Source organism: Natrix helvetica, assembly GCF_964273705.1.
Source record: "Natrix helvetica genome assembly, chromosome: 4".
Classification (NCBI taxonomy): Eukaryota; Metazoa; Chordata; class Lepidosauria; order Squamata; family Natricidae; genus Natrix; species Natrix helvetica.
This window is the reverse complement of record NC_138550.1, coordinates 41733356-41753498: the sequence shown is the minus strand read 5'-3', so window position 1 is coordinate 41753498 and position 20143 is coordinate 41733356. Positions and strand designations below refer to the sequence as shown.

The 20143-nt window shown below is 38.8% G+C and overlaps 1 protein-coding gene across 1 annotated transcript; it reads right to left on the bottom strand.

Annotated features, from left to right (window-relative positions):
* Window positions 1-14: 14 nt before the first annotated feature.
* GPR89B (G protein-coupled receptor 89B) lies at window positions 15-18699 on the bottom strand. The gene is made up of 14 exons (XM_081952484.1): window positions 18544-18699; window positions 14661-14720; window positions 13880-13983; window positions 12915-13021; window positions 12706-12807; window positions 8185-8305; window positions 7647-7727; window positions 6854-6963; window positions 4024-4112; window positions 3453-3545; window positions 3069-3164; window positions 2182-2271; window positions 662-727; window positions 15-561 (listed from the first exon to the last, which is right to left on the bottom strand). Exons 1-14 carry the CDS (start codon window positions 18583-18585, stop codon window positions 355-357), a joined length of 1368 nt encoding a protein of 455 aa, XP_081808610.1. The 5' UTR covers window positions 18586-18699; the 3' UTR covers window positions 15-354.
* Between the last annotated feature and the right edge of the window lie 1444 nt (window positions 18700-20143).

The following is a 20143-nucleotide window of genomic DNA, read 5'->3' as shown; positions in this document are numbered from 1 at the left end:
AAAATTATTGGGAATTATTATAAATATTGTTTTATTTAGTCTTTAGAATCATTATCTTCAAGGTAAAGACAATGAAGCAAATATTTTGCCAACTCCATTGAATAAAAATTGCAGAACGGTGTCATCATATTCAGCCTTTTGAGAGGTCTCTAATATTCCCTTTTATTTTTTATTTTTCTCTTTTTTATGGAGCTGGAGGCTGTCCTTGTGAGACTGCTTGTCAGTCCTTGTCTATAGTGAAGCATCTGATTTGAACCAAAGAAATGAGTATCCATCATTGAAGAGTCATCTTAAAATGGTGATATGCCAATTTCATAATTGCGAATAACTGCAGGCTGTAGAATTAAAATAAATTCAGAGTGTCATATGTTTCTCAGGAGCCTGCTTATGTGCCAGATAGAGAAACAGGATGCTGGAGAGAGCACTGACAAGAAATATAACATCAAACCATCGGTGGTAGAAGTTAAACTGTAATTCTCCTAAAACTTCGGTGATGATAGTACGATACTCTAAAGGCATACTCATTCGAATCAGAAGCACAGAAGACACAAAATACATTCCCTGCAGAGAAGATAAAGGAAACATTAGACTTCGCATTTTCCCCCACTGCTGACATAGTTGAGAGAGCAAAGTTGCTACTCAAACGGGTTAAAATACTCACCATAATCTGTGCCAGCAACAGAACAATAACATTAGAAGACTTGCTGCTTGAGATAGCATAGAAAAACTAAGAAAGATAAACACAGAAAATCAGCTCATAGGCTGCGATAACAATAACAATACGGCAAACATGATTTAATAAATGTTTTAGAGCTAAATTAAAAAGAAGTTACATTTATAGTAATGAAAGATCTTCATGCTTAATGTGATCACCATCATTAGAACTGCTTGTTAGAAACAATGTAAGGTATGGTAAAACTCCTATTTTTCCATTACACATGTTTCAGCGTACTTTACATTCCACTCCACATTCACCCCGAATCACCTATACAAAAATAATAATAATTTGTCCTACATGCAAGCAGTCCTGATAATCTTCAGACATGCATTTAAGTGAACACTTAGGTTAACACCCAAGGAACTGCAGAATTTAGATGAAAAATGCTATCATGGTTACAAAAATAGCAATCTACATTTTTGCAAATCCAACACAAATGGCATAGCCCAGGGATAAAGGGGACTGTATAAGTAATAATTATAACATTTCATGTAATTCAACTATAAATAGTGGCACTTGAGCAGTGTGCAACTAAGCAAATTGCTGATGTGGCAAGATTGGCCAATGATAACTAACTCCTTGAGATGTTTTCTAGTGTGCAAAAAAACAGCAGCATTTCACTAAGAGCATAATTATCATTATATAACAGAACTATTATGTATATAAAAAGCACCTTTATATCAGCCCTGTACGGTTAAAACTTATCTAAATGAAAATGGTAATTTAAAGTCAAGCAAATTTCTTTCACTTCTTAATAAAATTAAGATCAATGTTTTATTTTGACTTATTAAGCAATCATATATTAGAATCATATAGGGCAGGGGTGTCAAACTCAAGGCCTTGGGGCTGGATTCAGCCTGTGGGGTGCTTAGATCTGGCCCGTGGGGCTGCCCTGGAAACAGCAAAGGATCAGTCCGTGGTGCTTCTGCCTGTGAAAATGGAGCTCTGTTTTTGCTGGCAGAGGATTGCAGAAGCATCACAGCCGAAAATGGAGCTCAGGAGCCCATTTTCGCTGGCAGAGTGCTCACAGGTGCCCCCCAACATGAGTGCTGTCGAGCTGGCCACACCCACCCTGGCCATGCCCTCCATGACCCCCCAAAAGGTCAAATACAACTCTGATGTGGCCCTCAATGAAATCAAGTTTGACACCCCTGATATAGGGAAACCTTGTTCCCCACCTCTGCCCTTAAAAACTGTAAAGTGATGCAGAAAACACATCTGCCCATATCTGAAGTAATTTGGGTCTTAATACTGCACATCTCTATAAGGCTGTAGACCAAAAGTTAGGAACTTCTCAGAATAACAATATTAAAACAAACTCAATTTAGAGTTGCTACTTCCTGCAGTGATTCCATATTTTTGAAGTTTACAATTCAGTCATAACACTTTTAAAAGAGATATATTAATATGCTCTCTTCTTTACTTCAACACAGTTCATATACTAAGATTGCACTCGGGCTTACCTTTGTGAGTGTTATTAATAAGCCCCTGATAGAGGTGACAATAATTATTCCAACAAGAATAAATGAAATATGCTGGGACCAGAATTTTACCTGTAGTAATAAAGACAGCAAATGGTTAAACTCTCAGATACAGATAATTACACTGACCATGTAGGACATGAAAGGCTATTTAAACTTCAACTGCTATTTATGTACACAGAACCTTTTGAAGAGTGCAAATAGTCCTTGTTTAACAACCATGATGATGAAAAGGTAACTTGTAAACCAAGACTGTCAAACTCCCAGCCCGCGGGCTAGAAGCATCACATTCTGGCCACATACATGCCAGGTTTAGCAAAGGGGGGGGGGGAGTCCTGATACTTCACATGACGCTGCCGTGACGTAAGTTTGACATCCCTATTGTAACCAGTCCTCAATTTCCAACCTTTACTGGTCTGTAAAGCAAATAAGACTATAAGCACAGTCACAGCTTCACTTAGCGACCAAGGTGCCATCCTAACTGTGGGTGTTAAACAAGAACTTCCTGTATCAGGAAGAATACTTTCAGAAAAAAAAAACTGTTAGAACGGTATACAGAAACAGTGCAGAATTAATGCTGAGCTGATTAGAACTGTCTCTTGCAACTTAGAACTTTCCAAGTACTCTAGAATCTTTAATTGTCTTCAAAACATAAGTTCCAATAGAAATGGCTTTTAAGAATTATACAGAAAAATGAATAAATCATTGTCTTCTCACAATATAATCTTAGCAGCAGCTATAGACAAATAAATTACCCAAGACTATACTTTCAACAAAAGTTTAGTATTACATTACCAAGCTCTCTATAAAACAGAAATTAAGAATGATGGGGATTAGTGGGTAGGATTAAAATCTAAAAGAGCTCTTACATCAAACTGTATCCCCAAATAATTCACGGTAATCTCAATTCCTCTCGTTACTGGATCTGTTTTTCCAACTCGGTCAAATACAATATTGATTGTTGCCTGAAGAGATGAAAAAGAGAAATATAATGGATATTTTTACTAAAACAAGATACACAAAGACACAATATACTAGATGTGTATATTGTAAGATATACACATTTATCTTTTATAGATGTTTCTGTATGAGGAAAAAAAACTCCATTCTTGCTTAAAATGTGATTGTATTTATAATCAACAAAACACTTTTAAAAAGAGAGAAGGGGGTTAGAAAGCATTTTTTTTAAATTAAGCACATATTTTGTCACACTACAAATTATAAATGATTGTACGAACAGCAGCCTTACATACCATAAAAGTTTTCCAGACACAGTAAATGGAGAAAAAATAACCCAGAAAGTTGAAATATTTCCCTTGGAATGTTTTAGAATATTCTATTCTTTCCTGCAAATAGATTTTTTTTCAGAGAGAAAATATTTAGATTTATTATTTTAAACTAGCATATGGTTTTAAATTCAGTACAGATCATTTCTACAGATAGTTTAGCTTCTTAGTAGATAATGAATCTATGGAATTGCAAAATCAACATTTGTCCAAGATAAATGAACAAAATTACAGAATATATGAATAAAACCAAATTTCTGGTGTTCTAGGCCTGCCTTTTGAGTCACAAAACATATTTATTTCTGGAAAGTTTCAATATGCAAACATTCATGATGATTTTTTAATAAACAGACTTTAAAAAAAAAAGTTGTACAAGCTTTTGACATTTTTTAAAAAAAGAGACCAGTATCATAACGTCATAACATTTCTCTGGGCTCATTTAATCTGTATTTTCCAGGTTTTTTTTTCACATTTTCCCTCATATATCAATCCCAGTTACCCACCCATCAGACTTGGGAACAATGCCCTTAGTTTGCACCTTGGTAGCATGCAAATCAACGGTTTCCAAGAAAAGTTGCCGACTAAGTTCTTCTAAAGCATCAATTTCTTGCTGGATGAGTGTCAAATCTTAAACCAAGATAGTCAAGCTCAAAATCATAAATAATTTTGAAAAACGTATTTCTTTTTTAAGTGTGAGACTTTATTCCCCAAACCAAAAAAAATCAATAGAAAAGCAATACTATACCTTTTAAGATTTTTTAAAGTTAAAAAAAAGGGGGGGAGGACAAAAGCATTTTATACTGTACATCTATCAAATCTTGCCTGTACAAAAAATATTAGTGCATCCATTGTGATGAAGAACAGATTAAAAAAACAGAGGAAAATATATTTCAATTTTTATTTTATTCTTTAGCACGTAATAAATATAAAATGATATTTGAAATATTTGAATTTGTGCAATTTTTAAAACTCTGAAGCAAGGCACACTGTTTTAAAGGTTTGTTTAAATGTCTGTACAATAACTATTAAATTGGAAGTTATTCATTATTTCCACCTGCAGGAATAGAACAAAGGGTGTAATTGAATACTATAAAATATTCTAAGACTACAGGACTAATTGCAGATCATTTTTTAACATCTCTTTTGGGATAGAAAGTACTTATTTGCAGACTTAATCCAGACACTTTGAAACGCAGGTGATTTTCGAGATCCATTTCAATTTGAGTAAGCATCCAAAGTGGGTCAGATCTTACCTCAATCATGCTACAGAATGATCTTTCCTGAGCAATAGGAAACAGGACAATGCAATCTTGCTGATTTCCTGGCTTTCTAATTACCTTTTGAAACAATTAACTATGGTATCCTTATGGAATAAGCTTTTGAATAGGAGTTTTATTATATAGTGATTATGTTCCTATTTGATAGGCTGTTGCCAGAAAACATTATAAGGGAATAATTATTACAAAAATAAGTAGGGGTTTCATTTAATCCCTGATTTTATTTAATGCATACCTGAAATAACCATAAAAGATTATCCAGGGAACGGACACTGAAATGACATGTAGATTTATTTTTATTTTTTGCCTGGATGAAGACCAGTAAATTGAAATGTATCCAAAATAATTGCTACATTACTACATTAAAGAAATCATGTGAACAATATAGCATGTAGTTAATTTCAGGATATTATTTAAAGTATGGCAATCATTTAATGTCCTGAAATAGCAATTTAGCAATAGCACTTAGACTTATACACTGCTTCACAGTTCTTCACAGCCCTCTCTAAGCGGTTTCCAGAATCACCATATTGCCGCCAACAACCTGGGTCCTCATTTTACCAACCTCGGAAGGATGGAAGGCTGAGTCAACCTTGAGCCAGTGAGACTCCAACTGCCAAACTGCAGGCAGCTGGCAGTCAGCGGAAGTATCGTAGCTTGCAGTGCTGTATTCTAACTACTGCTCCATCACAGCTCATGTTGAAATAAGAATGTTTAAAAGAAAGTCTATTTCTATATATACATATCTGCTTGATTTGGATCATTTCTTTTGAACAATAAAGTTAAACAGCTGGCTACAAGTGACTATAAGGAAAACAAAAGTTCTTTCTTAGTTATTAAGTACCACTCTGCAGTACCTTCCTAGGGAGGTGCACATGGTATTCATATTGCAGCAGGTATTTTATCCCCAGACATTTTATACATTGGCTTCAGTGGCGTGCGGTGAGGTTTATGGCTGGTGAGGCTGGTGACGTCATCAGCGCAAGCCATGGTCCCCTTCATGTTGACTCAGGAAGGCGGGGAATGGGACCACGTGTGCAGGAGGCTGAGGCAGCTTCAGCCTCCTGCACACGTGGTCCCATTCCCCTCCTAACTGACTCCTGAGTCAACATGAAGGGGACCGCGGCTCGTGCTCTGTGGTCCCGCGGCTTGCGCTCCGCGGTCCCCTTCATGTTGACTCAGGAAGGTGGGGAATGGGACCATGTGTGCAGGAGGCAGGCTGAGGCTAGAGGAGCCTCCTGCACACGTGGTCCCATTCCCAGACCATGTGTGCAGAAGGCTCCTCAGCGTCTTTTCCCTTTTCCCCTTTTTTTAATTTTCATGATGAGAGCAGTGAGGCTCTGCCTCCCCTGACCGCACGTCCCTGATTGGCTTTAATTTGAAGTGCCCAAATGACACAGGAAGAATGACTACCGGGGATGTCATTATTTAAACATCTAATTTTTTAAAAAAAATCTGTGGCAACTTTTTTAGTACCTTATGCCTTTCATTAGGAAACAGAAAATGCCAAATCACCGTGTGACCAGACCCACCGTGTGACCAGACTCCAGATGTTAAGCATACAATGTGGTTAAATGAAACCACTGTTCACAATGGGCCATTTTTGCCTGGAAACCGGAAGTAAATGCCACAATGGGCCATTTTTGCCTGGAAACCGGAAGTAAATGCCAGTTTTTAAGCTAATCAGTTAAATGGCAGTCACATGACTACATTGCACTCCAAATGAACCTAAATATGGGCCAGTTACTGAGCACCCTAAATGAAGTCACATGACTGCAAGGAAAGGCACATAAGAATTTCTAAACTGGATTGTAAATCCCACTTGTGGGATTAATTGGCTTTCCATTTTTGCATGCTGTCAGTTATATAAATTACTACTTAATGTCCAAGTGGCCATGAAAGTGTCCTAGCAGATTAGATGTCAGTGCTTAACACTTACAAATTTGGATTGATATAGTTCTCTTCAAGTATATGATCTCCAAAAGCTGAAAATAAGATCATTTACTACCGTCCATTAATAAAACACTTTTTCTTTTTATTGTACAAGGAAGCAAGCTGACTTTTGAGCCTCCTTCTGCAAGTAAAGGATACTTTCACTGCCTGGTGAAGATGTTGTGACACTTTTTATAATTCCCCAGAAACCAGTGGTTTTTTTGTGCACTTCCCCTCTCTGGAACATGTTTCTGTGAACCATTGCTATCCTGGTTGGGAGACAAAGTTAGGAATGTAAAATCATGAAATATCAACTAGAGTAAAATCACGTAATATAACTAAGCTAATTTTTAAATATTTGTATTTTTATGTTTCATAAAATCTAGCATTCAAAATTTAATGGAATTCAGAATTCCATTCAGAAAGAAATCAAACAGGTATTATGATTTCCATTTGGTGTAGAACTGTGCGACTGCTCATGCTATTATGTCAAAGTATAAAGTGCTTCCAATTAATAATAAACTACATTAAATTCTATGAATTACATCTACATGTTCATTACTGGAGGTGATTCATTTAAATCAGGGATATTCTAATGAATTATTCTTAAATTAGATGTAACCTTTAACCTTACCAGCTGGTAAGGAAGAAAGTTGCAACTTTTTAAAGTATTAGTCAAGAGAAGATCCATATTGTTCTTCAAAATGTATTACATTAAGTAACACAGTTTAACTGAGGTTTAATACTATATTATAAATCTTACATTAATTTTAAATTCTAAACATACTAGTCCCAGATAAATATACCAAGTACACAAATTGAGATAAAATTTGGATCTGTATTTCACTCAAATTTCATCCACACTTATATCGCTATCTTATGATATAAATTATTGTTCAATAGCAAATAATTTCTTGTTGGAGATTAATATGCTCTAATGTCTTTATCTTACCTTTTCTTTTTGCTGATGATCATGTCCATTGTCTGGAGGAGTCGACGTTCTAGAGATAGAATATCAGCATCTGTGACATTCCTGTAATAGATGTATACATCTAGAATTATTCCTATGGTTTCTAAAACAGTCTCTTCCCAATTCTAGCTATTCTCTGATTCTTCTCCACTAACTGGAGTGTAACAAAAACTCCAATTGATGATGATGCAAAGCAATGATATATTTAAATCTAGAACCTGTATTATTGAGGTAAAGAAGATAGGGACAATTATGGAGAAATCTGACCTGAAAGCAGAATAGATCAACAAGAATGAAGATTAAAATGACATGATAGAGGATAGACATAGAGACAGACAGACATAGAGACATAGAGACAGACAGACAGACAGACAGGGAAAAGAGAGAGAGAGAGAGAGAGAGAGAGAGAGAGGGAGGGAGGGAGGGAGGGAGGGAGGGAGGGAGAGAGAGAGAGAGAGAGAGAGAGAGAGAGAGAGATTTTAAAACTACTTTGAATCTCTTTTAATGAAGGGAGATTTACCTGAGAAAATAGGACATATAGGTATATGGACAATTCACTGCACCAAAGCCAGAGAGCAAGGCCATGAGGGTCACCCCAATCACTCCCACCCTGCTGATGAGTTGTTCTATGGATAAAATTCCTGATAAAAAAAATACCACAAGGTTAATTTCATCATTACATTTACTGAAAACAATAGAAAAGCAGAATCTCACTACCATATTATACCTACACCATTTTGACTTAATTGTTTAGACAATCCTTCCTAAGAACTCTCAAGTGTGCTTGCAGTGGGGCAAAACATATATGTATTTAACAGACTACTTTGCCCCCCCCCAAAAAAAGGTAATAATTAGGAAAAAATGAACCATAACTTTTAATATAGCTGTCATAATCTTGGAATTTTATTCTGAATTAAGTGAAAAGCTTCTTAAACTAAAAAGGAGTACTCACAAATAGTGTCCAACTTTCCCTAGTCAACAATGCTTCTTTTTAAGAGAGGAGAGGGAAGGAGAGGGAAAGAAGAAAGAGGAAAATAGAGGAAGATTGGGAGGGATAGGAAGAAGAGGAGACAGAGTACAAAGGGGAAGAAGTAGAGAGGAGTAGGGGAGAGGAAGAGGAAGAAGGAAAGGAAAAGGAGAGGAGGAAAGAAGAAAGTAGAGAAGGAGGGAGGGAGAAAAGGAAAGGAAAGAAAAGTAGGTTGGTGGCAAAACAAAATAGGTGTATGGAATGGTAAGCAAAGCAATCCCAATTATATACCGTGCTTCCCTGAAAATACGACAGGGTCTTATTTTCTTTTGCCCCACGAAATATGGCCTTGGGCTTATTATCAGGGAGGGCTTATTGTTTTGGGGTTGCTTGGCGGCTGCTCCCTTGTGACCGGGCAAGCCTCAAGGGCAAAGCAGCCATGAGGTGACCATGCTCACGAGCAGCCGCCCGGCAAATCCCCTCTCTAGCCAGTCACTGACCTAGGGGGTATCACTAAGGTGCCAAGCCACATGTCGCTCTGTCCACCCCCCCAACTCCCGTGGCTTGGTACATTCAGGATATCCCCTAGGTCAGTGCATGGAGCTCTGCCTGGCTGGAGAGGGGGGTTGCGCGAGCGCCTGTTCCGTCCCCAGCCTCACCAAGCCCTTGCACAGCTCTCCCAGGGCATCGCCGCCACCACCTGCTGCCCGCCACCACTGTCACGCTCCGAGCATAACTTCCAAACTCCAAAACTCGGCTGCCGAGTCTTCCAGCATCGGCCGCTCTAGGAGTGCTCTCTATGGTGTTGGACAGAGAGTCTTCCAGCAGCCGGCCCACCAGAGAGTACTCCTAAGCGGTCGATGCTGGAAGACTCGGCAGCCTTGTTTTGGAGTTTGGAAGTTATGCTCGGAGCTTGGCAGCAGCGGGGGGCAGCAGTGCCCTGGGAGAGCTGCGCAAGGACTTGGTGAGGTTGGGTGCGGAACAGGCGCTCGCGGAATCCCCCTCTCCAGCCTGCCAGAGCTCCATGCACTGACCTAGGGGGTATCCCGAATGTGCCAAGCCGTGGGAACTGGGGGGGGGCAAAGCGCCACGTGGCTTGGCGCCTTAGTGATATCCCCTAGGTCAGTGGTGGGCAACCTTTTTTTTCAACTGAGCCAAATCTCGCCAAAACCACGATTGAAATTTATTTTGAGAGCCACATTTTTAAAACCGAAAATACATAGGATGGTACACTGTTTTTAGTTTCAATAAACTCTGGCATTTGAAGCACGCAAGTCTTAAAGCTGTCAAGTTACAAGATCCTTGCACCCCTAACCCTTTAGGAAAAAAACCCCAAGGGGTCTTCAAACCTGACAGCTTGAAGACTTGTGGACTTCAACTCCCAGAATTCTGAGAATTGAAGTCCACCAAGGGCATCAATCATATTAGCCCAGGGATCTGCAAAATTGGCTCTTAAGACTGGTGGACTTCAACTCCCAGAATTCTGAGAATTGAAGTCCACCAGTCTTAAAACAGCCAACTTTTCAGACCTCTGTGTTAGCCCAAAGCCTGGCGCTGGGCGGGCCTTGCTCCCCCATTGGTGGAGCCCCAAGAAGCGAGGAGGGAGAAAAAGAAACAGAGGCTAAAGAGCTTCCCCCGCCCCCTCCCAGCAAAAATCTAACCAGGGGAGCCGGGTGGGCAGTAGCAAATTAGCCGATCACGCTGCGTGATCGGTTAATTTGCTACTGCCTGCCCGGCTCCCCGGTTAGATTTTTGCTGGGAGGGGGCGGGGGGAAGCTCCTTAGCCTCCGTTTCTTTTTCTCCCTCCTCGCTTCTCGTCCCCGCCCGACTTCAGGATCCTCCCTAATCATTGTGGGTCAAAAAGAAAAAAGGGAAAGGGGCGCTTGTTTTGAAGTGCCCGAGAGGAGGGAGGGGAGCGGGCGCCCGGCACACAGAAGAGCCGCATTAAAATGTGCAAAGAGCCGCGTGTGGCTCGCGAGCCGCGGCTTGCCGACCACTGCCCTAGGTCAGTGAATGGCGCTCTGCCCGGTTGGAGAGGGGATCTGCCGGGCAGCTGCTCGTGAGCATGGTCACCTCATGGCTGCTTCGCCCCTGAGGCTGTGCCCGGCTCTTCGGAAGTCCGCTCTCAAGGGAGCAGCTGCCGAGCAACTCCCCCCTCCGACCAGGCAGAACGCCACTCCCCAACCTAGTGGTATCCCGAAGGCGGCAAGCAACATGAGTGCCTTTCCCCCCCCCCCCGGCTCCCGCGGCTTGGCGCCTTCGGGATACCGCTAGGTCGGTGAGTGGTGCTCTGCCTGGCCGGAGGGGGGGTTGTCCAGGGAGTTTATTTTTGGGGGTGGGCTTATATTTTTGCCCACGTGAAAAATGTGGCAAGGCGTTAGTTTCGGGACAGGTCATATTTTCGGGAAAACACGGTATTTTAATTTTTTATATGGAAAAATGAATGTTTAAAAGTATTAAAATGTGATAAGAATAATAACTATAAGAATGTATACTTGTAAATGTGTATATGAGACTAAAAAATAAAAAAAAATCCCCCAAAAACAAAGCTTCCTTTTGTTTTATGCCAAACTAAAATACATAGTAAACTGAATGAAAGCATATAAAGAATCAGGTTGTTGTGGCTTGCAATCTCATTATGAATGAAAGAGACATAATACCTTGTAAGCCGCACTTGAAAACTGGCAAAAAGCAATATAGTTCAGTTCACTGTAGCACATCTCACTGAGTCTGAGTAAAGCTTATTGATAACTTTGTTACCTCAAATGGCAATTGGCATATATGAAAGTGAAACTAACTCCACAAGGTCTATACTTAATCCTTTTTACAGATTCCATGTGACATTTTTAGATAGCTGTATACAGTTAACTACGTTAATAGTGTACAGTTGTAATGTGGAAAAAAAGCTCTGATAGCCTATCAGATTATTCCTATTTAAATTTGCACTCCAGAATAAAATAACCCCAGAATTATTTGGCTATGAGGAAAAAAATTGCTATTTTGACAAGGAAGTAGAATAATATGTTATTATGGAGAACATAATTATCATTATACTCTTTTATGATCTCCTCAATTCTAAATAATAAATAAATGAGTCTATATGAATAAGAGTCATTGAAACTATTCTTCAATTCATTCCTTTTTCCATGGATTTGCTAAATATATTCAGTAGATAATCAAAGAAAAGCTTTGTTAGGAGCTTAAGTATTCATAATGTATAAAGTCAAGGCATTCAAAGTCAGAGTCCTTAAATCTGGGAAGACAAATCTAATTCTGTTCTCAATCATTTGTTCAGAAGTAGTTCATAAAATCGGCCACAGAATTCATCATCCAAGCAAGGGAACAGTGACCTCCGCAGGTTACTTGGAGCAAAGATATTATTTATATAGATTCAATGCCACTGTCTATGTTTCAAAAACAGATTTACTTGAGATAAAAGCCTCATTCTCAAGCAAAGAATGTGCAGTCTTATCTTGTGGACAAAAAATGAAATTTGCAAGTAGTATGAATCTACAATTTGGGTGTAACAGTGTAGCAAACAATGTCTAGTTATGTGATGTAACTTTGAATTGTAATTCTTTGAATACCTGAGTTGGTCCCAGTACTGACAATATTTTAATCTCAATCTTGCTTGTTCTGTGCTACTAAAACACTTATTTTAAAACTTAATTCTGCTTCGGGAGCTCACACCCAGTTGGGGGCTCCTTTCATATTCCCAGTAGGAGCTGGAATGAAGGACGAGAGCTTAACCCTGTCCCACGGCAGCTCTTGGATCTTGAACGCCAGCTTGCTAACCTCCTATCCAGCATTCCAACCACTCGAGCCACTGTGCACCCTGCAAGAAGAGCTTATCCAAGCTCTTATCCAACCATAGTCCAATGGTTGGAAGAGAGCCAGAGTTTCAAAGCCTTATGGAAAACTAACAGGGTCAGGACCATCAATTTTAGGATGTATTCTGTTTCAAAAGGCAGTCACAGCAACAGAGAAAGCACGTGAAGTTCCCATCTAGAACTGCACAGATTAAAAAAGAACAGTCAGATGTGCATTTAAAGTTAGTGAAATAATAAAACTTACCATGTTTTGGACTAAGGATAGGAAATGGATCTCCCAGTTTCCAGAAGAAATACATAAATATTAGCCAGACAACACAGGCAAAAAGAAGTCTTTGTCTGTGTACTGAAAGTGATACAAAAATTAAGATTTTATGTTAATTGCATTGAAAAATATCATTTAAACATTATTGTGCCAGTGTAATTTTTATTTTCAAGATTCATGATACTTACACAATCGAATGTTGCTCACAACGAAGTAACCAATATAAAAGGGCACCATGAACACCAGAACAAGCAAAATCACGCAAAGATTTAATTTCCAATGGAAATACCGAGAGCTAGAAGTAATAGAAGGACTGATCACTAATCATCATCACAAAATAAGTCTAGCTTTATTTTTTGTCTATTTTCATATAGTATCTGCATAAAATAATCTGAAAGGTTTACACTTATAATCAAATATAGTTTTAGAAATATGCACAGTAATAGACAGTATACAAAGTTATTCATTAAATGTTCTTGTCAAAATTCTGTAAATTATTGCTACAGTTATATTTGATCTCTTTTCTATCAGTCAACTTTTTAAAAAATCAAAGTTATATAGTTTTCCTTTAGTGTAATTTCAGGAGAAGACTCATTTTTGGATATATGTTATTTGTCTAAAAGCATGCATTTTAAGCTTTAAACTCAAAAAAAAGCATGTAAAGATTTTAATCAATGCACTTCAGAGGGCAAGTGTTCATTAACAAGCAAAGATACTTTAGTAAATAATACATAAATTATTGAGAAAATTATATCTTCACTGAACTGAATTATACAAATAGAATTATGTGTATTTGGGGACCATACATATTTTGGCATTTGCTGCTTGGAAAGCTTAGTAATTTTAGATCAGAAAACCAATAACATATTATAGCATTTGTGGCAATTTCTTTAATGTGTCTTTGCCATTAGGAATGTTGCCAATACCTAACACCAAATATTTTTGAAAAGAAACAAATTAAAAAACAGCCTAGCCATCATCTTTCTACTTTTTTTTAACATCCAGCTGCACATTAATATTGTATAAATTCACTTATGTTTTAAAGCTACTAAAACATTAAACGGTCATGAAGCTACAAATAAACAAGCAAATCTATCAATTATACTAAGATCTCAGTGCTATGTTATGCAGCTGGATGTTAGTGTCATCTTACCTGCTGCTTAGGATGCCTAGAATCTCAAAAATGATAAGTTCAAACATGGTGCATGAAAAAGCAAAGGTTACAGAGAAGACAACCTGTACAACATACTGCCGAACCTGTAATAAAGAAAACAAACATTTTAATGTAATTATTTTGGAGGTAATGGACATTAATAACAAAAATAAAAGGTCAGACTATCCAAAAATTAATTATATACAGGCTGATATATCTAACCACGTATTTGCTGAGATAAAATCTGCACTAATAATATTTACATTCCCAATCTGAATCTTTTTATGTTCAAAAAGAAAAAAAGATTTTTTAAAATAAATGTATTTAACTAAGACTTATTTCCTTAGTATTAATTTCTCTTGATGACTGTTTTCAAATGGCAGAATTTTTAAAAATCTTAAGCATGTCTATTTTAATTTTTTTAACAATTCTCAAATGCCTTGTTCTATTAAATGTCTACTTCTGGGCAAGTGCAGAGTTTGTGCATTCTTACAAGGCGTGTAATTTTTTTACATAGTCTATATTAGTGGTTTTACTTTTAAATCACAAAGTAGTTTCAATTAGAAGTCAGTGTTCTGATTAATTCCTAATAGTCCAGTTGCTGTTAGCCTTGTGCACGGCACCAAAGATCTAACTGTTCCAATCATAAAAATTCCAACTTACAATAAAACCCATTGTTTTTACTATTGATTTCAACTGTTTAACTGTTGTTGTAACTATTGGCTTTTAATGTCTATGTTGCCCAGATAACTGCTATTAATTTATAATTTAATTTTCTCACCTCATAGTCTTTGAAGAGCCGGCGCATGAAGAACAACCATCCAAATCCAAAAAACAGCACCTGCAGAAGCAAATAAAAGGAATATCATCAGTAATTCAGTGCTTGGGATAAACACGTCTATCATCTGACAAAATTTAAAATATTATATAATTTATATATACTTTATAAAATATAAAAATAAATTAAAAAGAAAACAAAAAAGCAAATAAACTCAGTGGACAGACCACTCGGTATTTTTCTGCCATCAGTTTTGTATGTTTCTAATAGGTAATGGCTAGAATGCTATTTCCAAAATGTGGAAATCTCAAAGCATATTAGCTAGCATATGAAAGATACTGTTTTTTGTTGTTATGAAGGTAAGATAACCTGATAAACTGAAACATGTGTGTGTGTGTGTGTGTGTGTGTGTGTGTGTGTTTGTTAGATAAATGAATTATTTGCTTTAACCACAAGCATTTTAAAACAATCATTGTACAAAAATATAACTACATTTTCCTATTTAAAAGCCCATTCTGAACCTCAGGAAAATTAAGTGTTTTGGTCATGAAAAATATTTAATAAACAAAATAAAAAAGATAAAATACAACAAAATTTCACACAAGGTTCATATCTCATTGTTATTTGCATAGCATTTATAAAAAGTAAAGTTGCATAAAGCCATCTTGGTTCTCGAAACTATTTCCAATTCTAGTATGGATGCTGGATTTTTTACAACATTCTGTATGTCCTGGAGAATATTAAATTTAATCATTTAATTTTAAAAATGCACCATGCAAAGAGAGATATTAGTGATAAGTATATAGGTAATGCTTGATTTACAATTAGCTTCTTAGTGACTGTTCAGTTACGATGAACATTCCTGGGAGTATTTACAAACCTCTTCTAAATTTCTGATGGCTGTGCCCCCCTCCCCCATTTAATGTTATCCATATATTTTTATTTATTAAAGAAATGAGATCTCAGGAGGCAGGTTCCCCCCCCCCCCCCCGCAAATGGGAGATACCGTGTATATTTTCTAAAATGAAGAATTAATCATTCTTTACTTTTGTTTCTTCATTCTAGCAGTCCTTGAAAGACATTTAAATCTAGCTATCCCAAAATCTTACAGAATCAGTATTTGGGATTTTTTTCCTTTATCGGTTTTGTTCTGAAGAATTCAGAATCTTGAGTTTCATAATCTTAAAATTATTGGAGAGATATCAGTGTAAAGTTTAATATTGACTCCTTGGGAGAGAGATAAACGTCTAAACAGTTTCACAGACTTAAATTGCATCAGTGTAGAGCTCACAATCCCAACCTGTTCCAATAGCAGAGTTGGAACGGACCTTGGAGGTCTTCTAGTCCAACCCCCTGCCTAGGCAGGAAACCCTATACCGTTTCAGACAAATGGCTATCCAACATCTTCATAAAGACTTCCAATGTTTGAGCATTCACAACATCTGGAGGCAAGCTGTTCCACTGATTAATTGGTCTGTCAGGAAATTTCTCCTCAGTTCTAAGTTGCTTCTCTCCTTGATTAGTTTCCACCCATTGCTTCTTGTTCTAGCCTCAGGTGCCTTGGAGAATAGTTTGACTCCCTCTTCTTTGTGGCAACCCAGACATATTGGAACACTGCTATAATGTCCCCTAGTCCTTCTTTTCATTAAACTAGACATACCCAGTTTCTGCAACCGTTCCTCATATGTTTTAGTCTCCAGTCCCCTAATCATCTTTGTTGCTCTTCTCTGCAATGTTTCTAGAGTCTCCACATCTTTTCTACATCGTGGTGGCCAAAACTGAATGCAGTATTCCAAGTGTGGCCTTACCAAGGCATTATAAAGTGGTATTAACACTTGTATTAACATTTGAATGTAACTCATAAAGATCTCTAAGAATTGCTGCTACTCAATTCTAATTGTTAATATTTCAACAGATCTAAATGTAAATGTATTAGAATTGTGCATAATTTATTAAACTACATGTATTAATTTAATTGAAATTTATATTAAATGATATATGCTTAATAAGAGTTCTTGAAAGGCAGCCCTTCATATCCAGGAATGAACAAACTGCTCACCGTTGGTACAGAATATCTGATCTCAATATATACTATTACACGGGGTTACTGACCAATGTTCTGCTACATGTTTGCCTTAAACCAGGGGTCCCCAACTGCCGGTCCATGAACAGGCACTAGGCCGCACAAACAAGCAAAGCCTTATCTGCCAGATAAAGACAGCATGCAAAACCACACCCCTCCAGTCCACCGAAAAACCTCTCTCCATGGAACTGAACCCTGGTGCCCAAAAGGTTGGGGGCCACTCTCTTAAACCATTCCTACAAATAACATTTAAAACATACTTTGCTGTCCCTGCATTTGTAGCACATATTTTTTACAATAAACCGGGTACTGTTATGTATAGAAGTTTTAGACTGCACCAAGGTTTTTATTTATGTATGTAATTTAGAGAATGTTGTCTATGAATACCTATTTGAAGAGCTTATAGAGAGACAATACTTTTGATTATTCGGTAAACTTTCAAAAATCCTGCTTCAACAGGGCTCTTGGATTATTTCCTTCAACCAAAGTGAAAGTTCAGTCGCTCAACCGCTTTCACTTTTTAAGGGCAGCAGATAAATTACAAGCATATCAAGCATCTGTTCCAAAGATCACTTTTATTGAAGCAAACTGGATTAAATGGGATAGTTTGCTACTTAACTTCCTTGCGCAATGCATTATACTGCCCCTTAGCCAATAGGCATATACAACCAGGCTCAAATTATCCTACTTACTAACATTCTAATTTTCTAGAAAAGGCATAAATGTTTGAAAAGGTAGAAGGACAGAGAAGAGGATGACAAGCATCTAGGTGGGTGGACTTGGTGACACTAATGATGAGTGCACCATTGGAAGATTTGATAAAGGCTTGCCTAGGCATAGATGATCACAGAGAAAAAAATTATGTGGTTGCTAGGAGTCCAAAACGATTTGAGAGCACATAATCACTCTTGTGAGCCCAGATTTTACAGTTAATAATGGCTTAAGATGTTGTGTAACCAACCCTTCCAAATTGACCCAAGGGTGCTTTTTTTTCCAAGAGGCAACTGGACTTCGTTTTTCCTTGAAGACCTTTCACTTCTCATCCAAGAAGCTTCTTCAGCTCCGACTGGATGGTGCGGGATAGAAGAATTTCTACTCCTTGCAGACAGCTGGTCATTTGCATCCTTTTAGAGCAGGGGTGTCCAAACTTGGGAACTTTAAGACTTGTGGACTTCAACTCCCAGAATTCCCCAGCTGGCTGGAGCTGGAGTTGAAGTCCAGAAGTCTTAAAGTTCCCAAGTTTGGACACCCCTGTTTTAGAGAATCGCTGAGGCTACCTGGAGGTTTATCTGGGTGGTAAGCACCTCTGGGACAACCATGGCTTGGATGGCTGAGAATCTCCACAGACATCGCTCAAAACTGAGTACACCCATGGCTCACTTAATCACGGTTCACCACGTCACACTAACCCAGCCAGTGAAGAGGACTCCAGGCCTCCGCGCATTTTCCGAGGCCCAATTCGCAGGTGCAACCCCCGTCAGGCAGAAATTAATTCCAGGCAGGTTATTAATTCACCTGAACCCTCTGACGCGCGGTAACTCCTCTAAAAGAAAATGCTTTCTAAAGGAAGAGCCGAACTTTCCCCACGCCCCGCGATTAAGGCCCACACTTAAACAGGGGCCGTGCTCGCCTAGAGAGGAAGAGGGAAGCAACCAAATTGGTCATCCCACTCCCGGGTATCCCATGCAAGGCCAGGCTTTCCCCTATATACGGAAGCAGAGCCGTCCCTCCTGCCCGGCTTCTCCCGCCTTTCGCTGCTGCGCGCCTCAGCTTAGCCTGAGGTTGGACGGAGAAGCCCGGTACCTGGGAGATGACCATAATGCTGGAATCGATCAAGAAACTCATGGTGCAAACGCGTCCGAGAGGGGGGAGCGGGATGGCTCTCCCCCAACGCGCCCCTCAGCCGAGCTCGTGGCTTTCCTGCAGAACGGAGGCTCAGCCCCGCCCCCACCCCGCTTCCCCCCCCCCTCGCCTTCATTCGTTTCCTCGGTGAGGCTCAGCCCCGCCCCCCACTCGCTTCCTCGGTCCTGAGGCGAGAGCTTGGATGGGTTGCAGAGATAGGAAACTGGAAGAGCAGCCCGAGCCTTTTTCTCTGGGAGACTAAGAGAGCGAGCCCTGTCTTCTCTCTCCCCACTCCTCCATTTATTCCTCCCGGGAAGATTCAGGGAATTGATGAGGCCCAATCGGGAAGGTCCTTTTTTTGTTTCTAACAGGCAACTGGACTTTCTGATTTTTTTTCCCCTTTGAAGACGTTTCCCTCATTCAAAAAAGCTTCTTCAAAGAATATTCAGGGATGTTCAAAGAAATGAGTGGTAAAATGTAATTTGGAGTATGGCAACAAATGATAAATTAACAACAGAAATTAAACTTTAAAAAGGGATGATTAAAGTGAATCATTATAAGGAAATATGGGGGGATTTTATAAAATCAGTGTTGGTGGAAGGCAAAGAGAATAAACCTACTCAAAAATATATGTTGTTTTGGAGGGTATAAGGGCACAATTGGAATATATTGTAGATCTAAGAAATGTAGGGGGGAAGGTGTCCAGGAGGTGGGGGTGCACTGTAATATGTTTTTTTTCCCCTTTTCCTTTTGTCTTTCTTTTTTTGTATCCAGATGTATATGTACTGTTTGTATTATTTGTCTTTTAAAAAAATAAAAAAGCTTCTTCAGCTCTGACTGGATGGTGGGGAATGCATTTGTATTCCTTGCAGATGGCTTGGTCATTTGCATTCGATATAATTCAGTATAAATCCTTTCATTCCCCACCGTCCCGTCAGAGTTGAAGAAGCTTCTTGGATAAAAAGGGAAACGTCTTCAAATAAAAACAAGTAAGTGCAGTTGCCTCTTGGGGGGGGGGAGCATCTTTGGGACAACCATGACCTGGGATGACTGAGACTCTCCATAGACATGTAGGGAGAGGAAAGATACCTTCATCTTTTTTAAAAAAAAAATCTCCCCGCTATAAAAATTAATAAAGAGGAATGAACAGCAGCTCTTCTAACGCCAGTAATTATTTTATTTCTCATAGGACAGTGAAGGGGTAGGCAGAAAACGGGTTAGAATTAGAAGTGGGTTAGATTGAAGCACTTGGCCCGTTTTACAGTGGTCAATTTCATGGAACACCAAGAGTCGACCTCTACGACAGAGGTCTCCAATCTTGGCAACTTTAAGACTTGTGGACTTCAACTTTTAAGATTTGTGGACTTCAACTCTCAGCTGGCTGAGGAATTCTGGGAGTTGAAGTCCCCAAACTTAAAGTTGCCAAGGTTGGAGACCTCTGCTCTACGAGTTCTCCAGGACAATAGCTTTCACTTTCCTTTATATTGGAGTCTAAGACCTCTCAAGAGCCGCTAAAAAAGACGCAGAGATCATGTCATCGACTAAAGCGGAGCGGAAGGCA

Bases quoted from the DNA above. Each gene is read 5' to 3' on its own strand.
- GPR89B (XM_081952484.1), bottom strand. From the start codon at position 18,585: ATGAGTTTCTTGATCGATTCCAGCATTATGGTCATCTCCCAG. The intron at 7,728-8,184 runs GTAAATCTCCCT...CATCTATTACAG, and splicing joins TATATGTCCTATTTTCTCAG to GAATGTCACAGATGCTGATA. The intron at 2,272-3,068 runs GTAAGAGCTCTT...TTATTACTACAG, and splicing joins ATTTGGGGATACAGTTTGAT to GTAAAATTCTGGTCCCAGCA.